Source organism: Ictidomys tridecemlineatus, chromosome 3 (assembly GCF_052094955.1).
Source record: "Ictidomys tridecemlineatus isolate mIctTri1 chromosome 3, mIctTri1.hap1, whole genome shotgun sequence".
Taxonomy (NCBI): domain Eukaryota; kingdom Metazoa; phylum Chordata; class Mammalia; order Rodentia; family Sciuridae; genus Ictidomys; species Ictidomys tridecemlineatus.
In genome coordinates this window covers 206,293,280-206,310,814 of record NC_135479.1, presented here as the reverse complement: position 1 = coordinate 206,310,814, position 17,535 = coordinate 206,293,280, and the positions used below count along the sequence as shown (strand labels likewise).

Here is a 17,535-nt window from a genome sequence, read left to right as displayed (position 1 = left end):
ATATGGTTACATTAAGAACTCAGTTTGGTTATTTAGGAATATTTATGTAGAGTTTATGTAACCCTAATTTTTACTTTTTTCTTTTGTGGTGTTGGGATCACACCCAGGGCCTCATATATGCTAGGGAAGCACTCTACCACTGAGCTTCCTTGCCCTCCCACCCCAAATTTCACTTTTTTTTTTTTTAACAGTTTTATGACTTTATTTAACTATCAGTTAGTTCTCATCCACATTGACTGTAGATTTTTTAATGTTGTAACAGGGACATAGGTTACCAAAGTATAGAGCTTGTTTGGTGAATCTTCATCCTCCTTAACGTTTTCTGGATAATTGCACACAAATATGATATGGGACATTCCTTATTCCTTTGGCCCAGACAGCTTTGTTGAGCCTGGTATCAATGCGCACATCTGGAGTTCCCATCTCTTTCATGGCAAATAAATTTCTGGATCTCTTTGAGGGCCCAAGGAGCACACTTCTTGAAGCCCACTCCATGGATGAGCTTGTGAATGTTGATGGTGTATTCCCCAGGTCACAACCTCGTTGATGGCAGAACGGCCCTTCTTCTTGCCACCCTTCTTTCTGGGAGCCATTCTGCCAGGCCCAAGTTGGAAAGGAAGGGCGCGAAGCATTGTCAAATTTCACTTTTTGACTTGGTTCTGACATTGCCCATACTGAAGTTGAACCAAGAAAGGCTGTAGCAAAATATCAGTGATTTTAAGAGCTAGCAAGTTACTGTGTAATGGATAGTTTCAATTTCACAAGATGAAAGTAAATAGAAGTGGATGGCAGTGATGGTTGTACAACATTATGAATATTTACTACCACTATACACTTAAAAATGGTTAAGATGGTAAATTTTGTTATGTGTATATTACATCAAAATTTTTCAACGAATCAAGATATTTAGCAGCCTGTAAAAAGTACTTCTAGAAGAAATGGGTGATGAAGTTAGAGCAATGGTTCACAGCAGAGATGATGCTATGGAGTCAACTAAGGAAATTGTGTAAACATTTCGTTTTCCAGGGCTACACTAAACTAGATCAGTCAAATCCATTTATATGGCTAGGCATTGACTATGGAAGCACCCTAAGGAATGTGAAAATCACTTGGGATAATTTCTGCTTTAAATACTATTTTCTACTATTAAAGTAATTTTTCCTGGCATTAAGGTGATGTTTTGATTATTATCGTTTCCAATTTCTTAGGGGCTTCACTTACAAGGGATCGGGGGTAGACATTGCAGCTGGAAATATGCTGGTTAAGAAAATAAAGCCTTTAGCAAAAGCCACCTCCAGACCAGGTAAGTCAGATCCTGTACTTGCTAATTTATTGACAGGTGTGAATTAATTTGGGCTTTATTAAAAATAAAAAATAAAACTTCAAGAAGGAAAATAATTTTAAAAAATGGGGCTTTATATTTAAAATAAATGCTATATTCCTTTAAATCTTGCCCTACTTAAGCTAAACCCATAGTCAGCTACCTTCCTTTTTGTTTTTGTTTGTTTATTTATTTACTTAGGTACTGGGGATTGAACCCAGTGGTACTTTACCACTGAGCTCTATCCCCACCCTTTTTTATTTTTTTATTTTGAGACAGGATCTTTCTAAGTTACTTAGGGCCTCTCAGCCTCCCAAATTGCTAGGATTAGAGGTATGCACCACCACACCTGATTTATCTGCCTTTCTGTCTCTAATATTAAGTAAAGCACTTCTGTGATGTTATTACTTTTATTTCTTTATGTCTTCCTTTTTTTTATTACAAACTCTTTGAAATCATTTAATTAGATCATACTTTCGAGGCCTTTTCTCCCAATGTTATTACTTTCTTGATCAGTTCTTGGAGCACATGGTGCTCCCTCCCATTCTCAGTTTCCAGGCAGCTGTTTTAGAAGTAGCAGCATGAATATTCATGTTTAATTGATCTGTCTAATGCAATAAGTAATTAGTGTCCTCTGCAATAGGCTGTGACGTAGATCTTGGAGGTTTTGCTGGTCTTTTTGATTTGAAAGCGGCTGGTTTCAAAGATCCTCTTCTGGCCTCTGGAACAGATGGTGTTGGAACTAAACTCAAGGTAGACACTGTTGTGTATAAAGATCTTTTGTGAAAGAGAGAATTTACTGCATATCAAAAACATATTTTTTTCTCTTTAGACATACATGAGCTAAAAAGAACTATACCAAAAAACCATATGAATAAAATGTTTGTACATTTCCAACAACAAAATATTGTTCTGTCTATCTTTGAGTGGAAGGGCAGTTTTAGGAAATAAAAAGGGATAGTTTTTGACCACATTGCTTATCAAAATTTAGTGTTATTTTGTCTTGAGATGTTAAGAATATCTGGCCAATGTCGTTGGTTTTTGTTAGCCTCATGGATAAATCGACAAGATGCAGTATGACAGTTATTCTCTGATGTGAAATGTGAATGTTTGTTTTTTATAGATTGCCCAGCTGTGCAATAAACACAATACAATTGGTCAAGATTTGGTTGCAATGTGTGTAAATGATATTCTGGCACAAGGAGCAGAGCCCCTCTTCTTCCTTGATTATTTCTCCTGTGGAAAGCTTGACCTTAATATGTCTGAAGCCGTCATTGCCGGAATTGCTACAGCTTGTGAACAGGCTGGATGTGCTCTCCTTGGTACGATCATCCATTTTAACACTTTTTTTTTTTTTCAGTGCTGGAGATTGAACTTAGCACCTCACACATGCTCGGCAAACACTCCATCACTGAGTTATACCTCCCAGATCCTGATCATGCATTTTAACCATAGGTGCTCCTTCTTCTTATATATCAGCCCTGTATAGATGTCAGGATCAATGTCAGAATTGCTAGTGAAAGAGACTCTATCACAGGATGTGACAAATGAAATATAGATACAACTGTTGGAATTACTCTTGGATTCTGGTGCCCTCAATGCCCTCTTAAGGGTTTATTCCCCAAACTCAAACTCCTGAGTTGTCAGGCAGGCTTATTTTTCTCCCCAACCTCTGGCCACTTTTTCTTCTACTTTTCAATAACTTCAACAGATAGGCTTGTGGATTATTCCCGTTTATTGTCCCCACAGAAAGGTAGATGGGTCTTGGTATTCAATATTTCAAACCATATTTGTTCATAGAAGTGACAAAGAATAAAATGTTCCCAGATTTTATAGAAATACTGCTATCTATATGGACTTTCTAGCAAAATTAATTTGTAAGTGAACAAGAATAAAACAACCACTTTCATATTATCATTTTTTGTGAACAAGTCAGATCCAAAAGCCAAAAAATTGCCCTTTAACTAATTTGCCATCTGCTTGCCTCTACTTTCATATGAGATCATCATAAATTGCACTATTAAACTTTATAGGCCAGGGCATTTGGAGTTGGGGCACTCTTGGTTAAAATTACTTCTCCATTAACTAGAAGATGGTATAGATGGAGTGATTTTAAAGATCAGATGTCTATGAAATATTTCTTAAGCTAAACTGATATAGAAATGAAGTTATATTCAACTTAGCATTCATCCTATGAAAGTAGTGATATTTAGACGCTACATACAGACTTGCAGAAGTATTGACCTTTGTAGAAATTAGTATTTCCTCTGAAATCATGCTTGGTTGCACATGCTGTGAGCCAGCTAATATATGTGGTTATATACAGGATATAACCATGTGTTTAACTGTTCATGTTAAGAAGATTTGCTGTTGGGGCTGGGGTTGGGGCTCAGTTGTAGTGCGCTTGCCTAGCACATGGGAGGCGCTCAGCACCACATTAAAAAATAAATAAATAAATAAAGGTATTGTGTCCAACTACAACTCAAAAAAAAGAGAGAGAGAGTTGATTGTTGATTGCAGCTAATTTAAAAAAAGAGGGGCTGGGGTTGTGGCTTAGCTATAGAGCGCTCACCTCGCATGTGAAATAAAGGTTAAAAAAAAAAGAATATTTGCTGTCATTGTCTCCTAAGGAAATGTATAAATATAATGTGATTTTTTTTTTCTCTCTTGCCTTAATCTGCCAGGAGGTGAAACAGCAGAAATGCCCGACATGTATCCTCCTGGAGAGTATGATCTAGCTGGTTTTGCTGTTGGTGCTATGGAGCGGGATCAGAAACTGCCTCACCTGGAAAGGATCACTGAAGGGGATGTTATTGTTGGAATAGCTTCATCTGGTCTCCACAGCAATGGATTTAGCCTTGTGAGGAAAATTGTGGCAAACTCTTCTCTGCAGTACTCCTCTCCAGCACCTGATGGTTGTGGTGACCAGTCCTTAGGTAAATTAATTCGTGCTTGGATATAACTAAGTAGTCAATTAGTGTGTTTTGTGTCTCATTACTGAAAGCTAGAATGGAATGAATTACATTGCCCTGTGATTTACATTATCCTGTGATTTTGTTGCTTGGGCATCTTATAGAACTGATATGTCTTTACAAGGTCATACTCATTGTCCATTTCAGAATTGTTTTATGTTTTGGTTTTTTACCTATAGGCTGTTTTTGTCTTATTTCTTTAATCTTCAGGGGACTTACTTCTAACTCCAACCAAAATCTACAGCCGTTCTTTGTTACCTGTCATACGTTCAGGACATGTTAAAGCCTTTGCTCATATTACTGGTGGAGGACTACTGGAAAACATTCCCAGAGTTCTCCCTCAGAAATTTGGGGTGGATTTAGGTAAGTTTACTGAAGGGAACTTTTGTTCAAAAAACCACTGGGGGGTGGGGAATACACTGTGGGACAAACTCCAGGTAGTTAGTGCACATATGATTTTAAGTGGAAACTTGTTAATCATTAAGGTTTCATGGAGGGAAACTGGGATGGACCTTTTCTACCTTTTTTTATTATCCATGTTTATGAGTCATGTCACTGGCTTATGTAAGGATTGAAGTGCTATAAGCTGGAGCCCTACATGCCAGGAAAGGAAGTAATAACTGTGAAGTAGTCCTCACTAGAGATGAAAGAACTAGGGAATAAAGAAGGGAGAAACATTTGAGAATTAATTCTTGCCTAGAAAAAAAATGTCTCAAGATCCTAGTTAAGCAGGTGAGTAGATGGCAACATCACTAACACAGGATAGAGAGTAGTGGAGCAGAAAGTGAGGATACAGTGCTTAAGATCTTCAGTGAATCTCTTCCAAGGCAACTGAGCAAAAGTTGAGATCAGACCAAAGATAAGTCGGGAGGTTGTACTCACAAAGCTATAGTTACAGCCAAGAGAGTGGAAAGGACCAAAAATTATCCCTCAGAGGAAGAATTACTAAAAATAACTGTTAGTAGGAGCTAAACCACGTGAAGTATGGTCATCAATCCCAAGGATTTTTTGGTGCAGTACTGCAGATTAAACCCAAGGCCTTGTGTATGTTAGGCAGTACTCTATCATTGAGCTACATTCCCAGCCCTCTTAGTTTATTTTGAGACAGGGTCCCTCTAAGGTACTAAGGCTGGCATCAAACTTGAGCCTTGATGTTCTCAGTTGATAGGATTATGGGAATGCACTACTGCTATTGGGTTCACTATTGAAGGCATAGTGAACATCATGGTAGCTAAAATCTTTTGAACTTAACTTTTAAGAGTTGACATTCCAGCTGGGCGCAGTGGTGCATTGCATGTAATCCCAGTGGCTCCTGAGGCTGAGACAGGAGGATTGAGAGTTCAAAGCCAGCCTCAGCAAAAGCATGGTGCTAAGCAACTTGGTGAGACCCTCTCTCTAAATAAAACACAAAAAATGTGACTCAGGGATCAAATGCCCCTGAGTTCAATCCCAGGTAGCCAAAAAAAAAAAGAATTTGACATTCCTAACTAATATAAATGTAATTAAATCCAGTACAGGAGAAGATTCGTAGACATACAATACATATTACAAATTAACTCCATAGAATTAAAACTAAGTATCCTGTAGATATATCAAATAAATGGGAGAAGCTGATAGTAAACCTCATTATTTAATAAAAAGCTATATTCCTTTTTATAGGAGTATCATAAATAATTTTATTCAGTATTGTTTTGGGAAATCAGATCCCATAATTGTAGACTCAAAAAACCTAACCAAATTATTTCATTATTCAGAAGTTTTGTATGTAGGCCTAAAATTTTTACTAGAGATTTTTGTTGTATGATTTGTGATAATGCACAATATATTCTTATAGCAGACCTAAGAATATAAATTTTAAAATAAATGAGATTCAGGGTGTTGATCATAATCCTTTTCTGTAGCATGACTTTTCTCAAATGATGTATATATTTCCTTTAAGTCTGTGTATAAGCCATCTACTTTTTTATGATACTTAGAGTGCATTTTTGTCATTACTAAGATCCAACTAATGGGCTGGAGTTGTGGCTCAGTGGTAGAGCGCTTGACTAGCACATGTGAGACACTAGGTTCAAACTTGAGCACCACATAAATAAATAAATAAAATAAAGATATTGTGTCCATCTACAACTAAAAAAAAAAAAAAATGCATTTAAAAGAAGAAGAAAAAAGATCCCGCTAAGTATTCACTAGAGAATAGTATGCCAGTCTCTACTGGAATTCAGCTACTATCAATCTAACCCATTAAAATGGCTTTTTAAAATCTAATGAGTTAATGCAGCATAAAACCTCATTGAAGTGTGATTGTTGGCCAACTCTTTCAAAAAAAAGTGCTATGAGGGCTGGGGTTGTGGCTCAGAGGTAGAGCACTCGCCATTCGCCTACCATTAGTGAGGCACTGGGTTCGATCCCCAGCACCACATAAAAATAAAATAAAGATATTTATCTATCTATGACTAAAAAATAAATATTTTTTTAAAAAGTGCTATGAATGGATGCCCAAAACACAAAACTTCTGAAAGGCCAGTTTATAGTTTTACTTGATATAAAATAACAGAGCTATCAGTTAATCATACAACTTGCTGATTTTCAGATGCCCAGACATGGAGGATCCCCAGGGTCTTCTCATGGTTACAGCAGGAAGGACAGCTCTCTGAAGAAGAGATGGCCAGAACATTCAACTGTGGTATTGGAGCTGTCCTTGTGGTATCAAAGGATCAGACAGGGCAGATTCTAAATGATATTCAACAGTGCCAGGAAGAAGCCTGGGTGATTGGCAGTGTGGTTGCATGTCCCGAAGGTAACTCCTTCTTTGGTTTTAGACATATAACCTTAAATATAACTAAGCCCTGTCTCATGAGTTTTTAGCCCACCTTTCATTCCAGCCATTGCTATGGTATCTGTCTTTACCCAGGTGTATCATGACAGCATCCATCCCAGTGATAGCACATGCCTCTTAATTTTCACCTTGAGACTCTTGACACCTCTGTGTAGCATTCCCATGTGCACAACAGAACCCTGCTGTATCACTTCCCAAAGGAATCTTCCTACATGTAAGCCCTTATGGCTCTGCTTTGTGGTTCAAAATTCAAGAACTAATGAGTGAATGCCCTGGCTAATACTGTTTGTTATTCAAGACTCTTACTAGAACTTGGTAGAGTGGCAGAAAATCTAGTCAAATAGTAATAATGATGTTAGAGCTTGTTAACCTTGCTTCTGTCAACCTTTCTTTCCTCTGCTGTATAAGTTTCACTTTTTGGCACATTCTCTTACTCTGGCTCTTTTGACAACAAAAAGCCCTCTCACTTTCATCATTCTATATCACATCTTAGAGTGACCTTGCTAGGCCACATACCTTCCACAAAGGCCAAGGAGTCATGGCATTATCCTGAATGGTCTCACTAGGAAGATTTGGGGATTAGAAGCAGAACATTGGCAGGCAGTAATATATCCACCATATGCTCCAAAGTAGTGATGTGTTTAGAATTCCTAGTTGAAGTAGATGATTACACATGTTTACCTTCGAGAAGTTTTTGTAAATGCGTAATATTAAGTGTTACAAACCTGTTAAATGTTTTAGTCCTTGCATATCTTATTTTCAAAATAAATTAAAATATTCTAAAGTTTTCATAAAATATTTTTCTTTCCTGGGGCTAGGGTTTTGACTCAGCAGTAGAGCGCTTGCCTAGCACGTGTGAGGCCCTGGGTTCAATCCTCAGCACCACATAAAAATAAAGATATTTTAAAAATATATTTTTCTTTCCATTATTCCTGTAAGTTCACAATTGTTCTTTACTTATTTTGGGGTGTATTTGTAATGAAGGTTCCCCTCGTGTGAAAATCAAGAATCTGCTCGAAACCATGCAAATGAGTAAGTCAGTGTCAGTGAACGGCTCCTTGAAAAATCACTTCTCTGCCCAACCAAAAAAGGCAAGAGTGGCTGTCTTAATATCTGGAACAGGTAAGACATGGCTTCCTCTCCAATGTTGAGCTCTAGAGCTCTTCTCTTCCTCCCTGACCACCCAACCAACACAAAGAAACCTCTTTCAGATTGTAAGGCTACTATTAGCACAGTCTGGAAGAGAGGGAATTATTAAGGAGTGCTATCATTTCAGCTTCCTTAGTCTTCCCACTTGTGAATTTGGGACAACTCCCTAAGCAAAAAGTAGAGGACGTGAGAAAGATGGTTAGAGAAAGACTAGAAAAGATAGAAAGGATAAAAATTCCAACTTCTTTTTTGTATCATAGTTTTGTCATTGGAAAGTCTTAAAATATTAGAGGGTTTTTTACTGTTAGTAGTATTAAGAATAAGAAGTTTATGTTTGACCTTTGTGGATAAGGGGTCAAATAAGAGTATTGTATTCTCAGATGGGTATAACATGATTATTTACCTCTCTTATAGTTAACATTATTATGAACATGCTTGTAAATATGTTTTTTGTTTTTGTTTTGTGTGTGTGTGTGTGTGCATTTGCGTGCGCGCGCATGCTCTGAAGAGATTTAACTCAGGGCATTCAACCCCCTTAGCCAAGATGTTATTTTGCAGGAGCAATTATATATACTCTAGAACCTGCTTTTCACAATATCCATTATTCCAAGAGGAGGAGAATTTAAAAGTCTCATATATTGTCAATCTTTTCTAAGACATGTTTTCAGAGAACTTAACCACTCCCTATTCAATGTAGAACATATCTTTTTTTTTTTTTTTTTTTTTAAGAAGAGTTCACTTTGTTTTTCCCTCTCTTTTCAGGATCGAACCTCCAAGCACTCATAGACAGTACTCAGGATCCAAATAGCCACGCACACATTGTTGTTGTTATCTCCAATAAAGCCGCAGTGGCTGGTTTAGATAAGGCAGAAAAAGCTGGTATCCCAACCAGAGTAAGTTCTTGGGAAAAGTACTAGTCCTGTGGCCTATTTTTGTTTGTTTGATTGATTTTGGGGGTGCTGGGAAATTCAACCCACAGCCTTATGCATGTTAAGCATGATATCTACAGAGTTAAACTCTCACTCAACCACATAGGCTATACTTAAACCTCATAATCAGTACTCACAGGACCTGTATCTCTGTGGTTTACATGGCCTTTAGACTTCGGCTTTTGGGTGGGTGCTGGGCTCCCCTTTCCACTTGATCCTGTGCATTGCTCAGTAATTCTCCATTGGGTATGTCCTCATAAGGAGGTGTAGTGTGATAATGTAAAGGTTATGTTTTAGATTATTTTGGGTAACTGATTGAAAAAGTTGTATTTATCTTTTTCTATTACAGGTAATTAATCATAAATTATATAAAAATCGGATAGAATTTGACAATGCAATTGACAAAGTCCTTGAAGAGTTCTCCACAGACATAGTCTGTCTTGCAGGGTTCATGAGAATTCTCTCTGGCCCCTTTGTCAAAAAATGGGATGGTAAGCAAAAGTTGTTCAGTATTGATTGAGAAATCTAGTGCAATGGACTCCAGAATAGTCAACTTAGCATGCAGTAGTAAAATACTGTGACATTTTACTTAACACAGGTCTTAATTTCCTTTGCTTTAGTCCAAAAGATGGCCCAATGATGATTTATTAACCTGTTTTCTATCAATTTCTTAGGATTACTATAATAAATTACTCTTTTTTTTTTAATATTTATTTTTTAGTTCTCAGCGGACACAACATCTTTGTTGGTATGTGGTGCTGAGGATCGAACCCGGGCCGCACGCATGCCAGGCGAGCGCGCTACCACTTGAGCCACATCCCCAGCCCCAATAAATTACTCTTTATAATATAGTTTAGTTTTGTTCTAGATTACTGAAAGATAATATTTCATCTTCTAAATTAGTATTCAGAAGACCCTTTTTACTTGTTTTAGAAGGAAGAGAAAGTAATTTCCTGTATCCCAAAATGAAGAGGCATCCTCCCTTATGAGACACAGACCATTGCCAGAAGATGGCAAAAAAGATGTTGCCAAAAAGCACATACTATCTTGTGTCTTTGCCTTTTTTTACCCAAAGCTTTGACTGTATCCTGTTTTCCTTTTTTGTGTACATATTTGGGAAATAAATGAATTTTCTGTCCAAAGAGTTTGCTTTCTTAGGTGAATATAGTTAGAACATTGGTGTCAGTACATAAAACAGGCAATTTCTTTGGTGATAATAGACACACAAAGCTAACTAATCCAGCATCTGACTGGTGGGCACACCACATTGCTATTAGAAGTCTTCCATCCAGCTTAGACCTTCCCTCCCCGCGTCCCCACTAGCTCCCCATCACTGCAGATTCCTGTTCAGAGTTCCCCAGCATGCCTGTGACTATGCAAAGCCTGTGACCATTGCTAGCACCTTCTTGGACAAGAACTGTATTTCCCTTTGCCTTATTTCCATGTTACACACAGAATACACCTATCTTGGAAATCCAACTCCTATTGACTTCTGGTTCTAGGCAAGAAAATATATATTCTTTTAGCAGAATATATAGGATTTTAAAATTCTGACCATTATGCTTTCTTAATTTCTAGGAAAAATGCTGAACATCCATCCTTCCTTGCTCCCTTCTTTTAAGGGTTCAAATGCTCATGAGCAAGCCCTGGAAGCTGGAGTCACAATTACTGGATGCACTGTACACTTTGTAGCTGTGAGTATGTGTTTTTTCTACCAAAGTGATAGGATTAGTGTTTAGCTATAAACTGTGCTGGCTAGAAAGTAAGGTTTAAAACTTTGATTTTTCTTTTCCAGGAAGATGTAGATGCTGGACAAATTATTTTACAAGAAGCTGTTCCTGTTAAAAGGGGTGACACTGTTGCAACTTTGTCTGAAAGAGTAAAATTAGCAGAACATAAAATATTTCCTGCAGCCCTCCAGCTGGTGGCCAGTGGAATTGTACAGCTTGGAGAAAATGGCAAGATCTGTTGGGTCAAAGAGGAATGAAGCCTCCTAATTTAGGAATGGAACCAGTTTTAAAAGAATTATGACTATTTGCTTGGTGCCTTTTATTCATGTATTTAACCTAATAGAAAAACTGCTAACAGAAAAAGACTTCACCGTTAACCTCATTCACCATTTTTTAATAGAGAATCATTAAAAACAAAATTTGTGCAGGATATCCTAGACATCTCCCATGATCTTTCCAGTTTTACCTGTTTAGAACATTGTGTTTATAATCAAACTAGTTATTGAGAATTCTCTTAATTTAATGGGCATGCTGGCATGCACTTATGATTCCAACAACTTGGGAGGCTGAGGCAGAAAGATTGCAAATTCAAAGCCAGTCTTAGCCACTTAGCAAGACCCTGTCTCAAAATAAAAAGAACTGGATATGTAGCTCGGTGATAAAGCACCTCTGGGTTCAATACCAGTACCAATAAATAAATAAATAAATAAAAATCCCCTTAACTCAGAGCCAAACAAGATACCAAACTTCGGTCTTTCTTATCCTTTTTTTCTCGCCAGTATCACCTCTATTTTTTTTAAGTTACATGTTCTGTGATCTTTTACTATATGCTTCAAAGCCATGCTGCTGCCTACATTGTCATTACATTTAGTCATGGAAGTATAAAGAGATTCCTGGAGCATCACCTGGGTACTATTCATGTGATTGATTGCCTGATGTATAAAAGTACCCAACCTCCTTACCAGGGTCAAGTGAATATATTGTGTGTGTATAATGATTAGAATCAAGACTTCTCTGGTTATCCTGGTCATAATTTATACTGTCAGGATTTCTGGATCGCTCACATTTCTAAGGAATACTCTACTTGGGACTTTTTAATATCATTATTGACACATTTATGCTCTTATGAGTCACCAGAGGATTAAAGGAAGAGTTCAGTTACTTCCAGATAAAAGTGTAAGACTTTAGTCACATCCTCTTTGTCTTTCCATTTCCTTATCAATTAAAGTGGGCAAATACCTATCTCATAGTCATTTTGATAACTAGCATGTAAAGTGCTAAGAACGGTGCTTGGCAGATGGAGAGGCACTCAGAGGTTAGCATTTATTTCATAGTTTCTCCCAATTATAAATTCAGTATTCAAAGAATACATCTTGAGCAGGGGAGGGCAGCATATCCCATCTGGATGTGCGTTTCTGGAAAGGAAAGGTTCAGGGCACCATATTGGACATGTACATGACTTACACAGAGAACACCAATCTTGGTACCACATTTCTTGGCTATCACAGCTGAGTGAACAAGCTGCCTGCCATCTTTAAACCTCTGGGCAGGCTAAAGTGGATGTGACTTAAGATCCTGTGTGTACAACAGGGTGCACCCTCCTGGAATTGTACTGAGGACCTTGCTTCAAACCTCATAAAACTTAAATTTAGAACAACAGCAAACAATTAACAGCCGTTTTGTACAAAAAATAGTAAATTCTAGCATTAGAAGGTCAAGATAAGTGAAATAGAGTCCAAACATAATTAAGCACATATGTATAATGCCAAAAAGTATAAAGAAAGTTGAAAGATGTAAAGGAAAAAGTTATTGGGTAAAATCATACCATAATACAAGCAGAGGCTGATATCAGGATGGTAAATTTGAAAAGTTAATATAAACTTAAAATCTTAATGACATTTATGTCTTTCTTTTTTGGTACTAGGAGTTGAACCCAAGGACATTCAACCACTGGGTCACATCCACAGTTATTTTTCATTTTGAGACAGGGTCTTCCTAAGTTGCTGAGGCTGGCTTTAAACTTTCGATCCTCTTGGTGCAGCTTTTGGAACCACTATATTTTTAATACTAATCTCCACTATAAGAAACTTGTTCTCCATGTAAGGTAGCTGACTTCATATGTTGGGATAAGAAGAATCAAACTGTCTGAAATACGTGGTTGCCAGAAGCAAACAAACAAAAACTTGAATATAATGAGATTGAAAGAAAAAAGAATCAGTGTAAAGAGGCTCTTACTGTCCTGTTTGTGATAAATTGAGTATTACTGGAACACATTTCTGAGCAGCCATTAGTTTATAATAATGAGAGAAAAGGTAGTTTCAATTATAAATAGTTGTCAATGTGACAAATATGGGTGTTTATCTTTTATTATAGATGTCTCTTAGTTCTTTGTTTAGCCAGGAGTGAAACAGATCAGCCTGCATCTTTTTTTAACAAGCAGATTTATTTTTCTTTTAACTTTTTGTGGTGCTGGATGGAATCCAGGACCTCCCACATGGCTAGGCACTTACATGCTCAACCACTGAGCTGTAGTCCCAGCCCCCAGATAAGCCCCTTGATCACACACTGTTTAGGTGGAAGGAAGGACACAGTGGAGTGGAGGGTGTGTGTTACTGCCCCACAAAGAGAAAAGATTCATGTTCAAAAGTGTTAAGCCAAATACTCCAAAGAGAAACAGAATTTCTGAAAGATTTCATGATCTCTAAATGTTCCTTCTCAGTTTTTTAAATTACTGTTAATTTACCATACAAACTTTTTAAAATTAATCAAGTAATATACTATTATTGTAAAATTTAATAACTGGTACAGATAGTCCCTCTTTATTACTTTTTACTAGTAATGAAAAGTAATGGGCTGGGGATGTGGCTCAAGCGGGGCACTGGGTTTGATCCTCAGCACTACAAAAAAATGTTGTGTCCACTGAAAACTAAAAAAAATAAATATTTAAAATCTCTCTCTCTCTCATAAAAAAAAAAAAAAGTAATGATGAAAATTTTCTTGGCTGTTCTTGCCCATGCTTCTATTTATTTTTTTCTTTATAAATTTTAGATCAGTTTAAATGAGTTTTTTATTTCTGAGGTACTGGGGATTAAACCCAGAGGCATTTTATCATTGAGCTACATCCCACATCTTTTTCAATTTTTGAGACAAGGTCTCTAAATTGCTAAGGGTCTTACCAAGTTACTAGGACTGTCTTGAACTTGCAATTCTCCAGCCTCTCAGGTTGCTGGGATTACAAGCATACACCACCTTGCCTGGATTAAATGCTTTTCATATACTTTGACTTTGTTTTCATTTTTATAACAGGTCTTTCTTCAAATGCATATATATTTTTAAATTTTTTATTAAAGTAGTACCCACATAAGTAAACGCTCCAATTTTCACAATGTGAACACATCTGAGAACCAGCACTGAACTAAAAAAACATTGCCAGCATTCTAGAATCATCCTTCTTATCCCTTCTAGTCATCACTCTTACCCCACTTGCACCTCAGCAAAGAATACACTCCTCTGACTTTTTCCTGATATTAAGTTTTATATAAACAGGACCCTACAAGGTGTACTTTAGTTGTTGTTTATATCTGGCTTTGGTTTTGTTGGTTTTTTTTTTTTTCTTTTTTTCTTTTTTTTTTTTTTTTGTAATTGTGGATGGACAGAATGCTTTTATTTTGTTTATTTTTATGCAATGCTAAGGATCTAACCCAGTGCCTCACATGGGCGAGGCAAGCGCTCTATCACTGAGCTACAACCCCAATTCATGTGGCTTTGTTTGCTTGTTTAGTTTTATGACATTCATGTTGTTGCATATATTTGTAAATAATCATTCTGTATATGAATACAGCACAATTTATCCATCCTATTGATACCAGTCTGGGTGTTTCCAGTCTAGAATTATTATTACTGTTGCTATGAACATCCTTGTCCATGTGTATTTGGTTCATTTATATTCACATTTCTATTATATACATAGCTGGAAGTATAATTACCAGGATAGGGAGTATTCATATGTTCAGCTTTAGCAAATACAGCCCAACCTTCTCCCAAAATCATTGGGCCAATTTACACTCCCACCACCAATGTGAGTTTAGATTATTCCACAGTCTTGCCAGCATATGGTTTGGTTCTCCACCACCCATTTTAACCACTTTTGTGAGTGGATACTGCTTTCACATTGTTGCAGTTTACATTTCCCAGTTGACTATGAAACTAAGACCCTTTTGATGTATGTTTGACCTCTTTTCAGATCTAGGTCATCAAGACCAACTTTCTGAGAAGTAAACTTCTAAATTTACTGCATTTTTTATGCTATTGTAAATAAAATCACTTTAATTTCCTTTTCAGATTGTTTACTGCTAGCATATAGAAATATATTTTGACCTTATATTCCACAACTTTTCTTTAGCCCTTAATAGTTTTCTTTATTAGTTCTTTAGGGGATTTTGTATATAGAGTAATATCTGCAAACATAGGTTTCTTTCTTATTTGCCTGCCTCCACTTTCTTTTTCTTGTTTAATTGCCCTGGTTAGATCTTCCCTTATAATGTTGACTAGAAGTGGAGAGCTCTAATATCCTTGTCTTTCTTGGCCATAGTGGAAAGGTTTTAGTCTTCCACCACTCACTGGGCTTTTGTAGATGTAATTCTTCTCAAATGTTTCCACTGGGCACAGTGGAGCACACCTGTAATTCCAGCAGCTCTGGAGACTGAGGCAGGAGGATTGCAAGTGCAAAGCCAGCCTTACTAGACCCTATCTCAAAATGAAAAATAAGAGGACTGGGGATGTGACTCAGTGGTTAAGCGCCCCTGGGTTCAACCTTTGCTACCAAAAAAAAAAATATTCTTTAATTTTCTTAGCCCTCCTTCTCCCCCAAATAGGATTTTACCACCAGGCAAACCAAAGTAACAGTATTTGTCCCACCAGCTCTGTGGACTAGAAGGGTGGAAAGGCTTCAGTTACAAAGAAGAAATTGTGTGGGGATATATTTGGTAAAGATAAAGAAATTAGTAATGTTTTATCAAAATATGTTGGCAGTGCAAATTGGTTTATCCTTTCTTGAGCATAGTTTCGTGACGTGTTTATTCACGAAGCACAGTGGCCACCTTTCCATTACCATACCCAGAAAAACAAGTCATCTTTCTCATAGTCTGCAGAGCATGAGAAATGTCATAATTTATTTCTCCACTTCCTATAATTTGATCTTTTCCTTTCTCCTTTTTTTTAATTTTTTGTTATTATAGTGGTTCAAATTAAAATCTTGGAAACACCATCCCTACTCCAAAGATTTTCAGAGATAATCAAAATCCTGAAGTTGGTATGACTTGCTCTTTTATTTTTATTTTATTTGTATATTTATTTGTTTCGGTACTGGGGATTGAACCCCCCAGAGGCATTTAACCCCTGAGCCATATCCCTAGCCCTTTTTAATTATTTTTATTTTTTGACCGGGTCGGTCTCACTAAATTGCTCAGGCTGGCTTTGAACTTGCTATTCTTCTGCCTCAACCTTTGGAGTTGCTGGAATTACTGTCATGTAACACCGTGCCCAGCTTGAATATGGGGTTTAAAATTATTAAGAACCTTCTACCATTGTTATCTTTATTTATTTATTTTTGGTGCTGGGGATTGAATTCAGGGCCTCAAGCATGCTAAGCACGTGTCCCCACTTACTATATGCCAGCAATGGTTCCTAACTATAACAAATCAAAAGTGTCTCCAGCCAGGTGCTGTGGCACACGCTTGTAGCCCCAGCAGCAAATGTACCCTTGAGGATGCCCCCCACTCTTGCCACCGAACAAAGTTGAGAACCACTGCACTGGCATACAGTCTCTAAAGAAATCTAGGGTCTAGTGAGTTTGCCTCAGATTGGGGTCCATTGTTCCCCTGAATCAGCATTACCTAGACATGAATAAAAGACATTCCCAGGCCTTCCATGATACCATAGAATGAGAATATCTAGGATCTGAATTTTAATGAAGCTTCCTCTCTGCCTCTTATGAATACTAACTACAGGGTGAGAACCCTGCTCTAATCCCTCAGAGAGTAAGTAGCTCAATGCATCCATGCGTGCTCAGACATACATACACACACAATCCAAAGCAGAAAAAGTGTCAATTATTCTGAATGAATTTGGATCACTGCAGAAGAAATAAAAAGATTCCAAGTGTCTGATTCTCACTGGTGAATTCAAAACAAGCACTGACACAATGCTAATCACGAATTATAACACTAGCTTTTTTTTTTTCTTTCCCCTGCAGTGCTAGGGATTGAACTCAGGACTTGCTAGGTATAGCACTGTACCACTGAGCCACATCCTAGCCTGTTGAATTTCTTTGTTTGTTTATTGGTACCAGGGATTGAACCTAGGGGTGCTTAACCATGAGCCACATTCCCACCTCCCTTTTTTTTATATATTTTATTTAAAAACAGGTCCTCGCTAAGTTCTTGAGGCTGGCTTTGAATTTGTAATCCTCCTGCCTCAGCCTCCCAAGCCCCTGGGATTACAAGCATGCGCCACTGGGTCTAGCAGATACCACTGAATCTTCATAGCACCTTATGAAACAGATACTAACATCATTCCATGTCTACAAAAGGCACAGAGG

General features: G+C 37.3%; 1 protein-coding gene and 1 pseudogene across 5 annotated transcripts in view; one reads left to right on the top strand and one right to left on the bottom strand.

The window, feature by feature from the left end:
* Gart (phosphoribosylglycinamide formyltransferase, phosphoribosylglycinamide synthetase, phosphoribosylaminoimidazole synthetase) overlaps positions 1-14,214 on the top strand; it is a 32,871-nt gene extending 18,657 nt beyond the window's left edge. For all 5 annotated transcript variants that reach the window (XM_013357783.4, XM_013357784.4, XM_040287003.2 and 2 more), the window contains exons 12-22: positions 1,209-1,303; positions 1,965-2,074; positions 2,445-2,643; positions 4,006-4,257; positions 4,504-4,656; positions 6,884-7,090; positions 8,114-8,251; positions 9,041-9,171; positions 9,557-9,698; positions 10,786-10,901; positions 11,003-14,214. In XM_013357783.4, coding sequence (XP_013213237.1) covers positions 1,209-1,303; positions 1,965-2,074; positions 2,445-2,643; positions 4,006-4,257; positions 4,504-4,656; positions 6,884-7,090; positions 8,114-8,251; positions 9,041-9,171; positions 9,557-9,698; positions 10,786-10,901; positions 11,003-11,194 — 1,735 coding nt within the window. In that variant the 3' untranslated portion in view covers positions 11,195-14,214. The remainder of the gene's footprint in view (positions 1-1,208; positions 1,304-1,964; positions 2,075-2,444; positions 2,644-4,005; positions 4,258-4,503; positions 4,657-6,883; positions 7,091-8,113; positions 8,252-9,040; positions 9,172-9,556; positions 9,699-10,785; positions 10,902-11,002) is intronic.
* Positions 157-680, bottom strand: LOC101974927 (large ribosomal subunit protein eL31 pseudogene; annotated as a pseudogene).
* Positions 14,215-17,535: the final 3,321 nt, after the last annotated feature.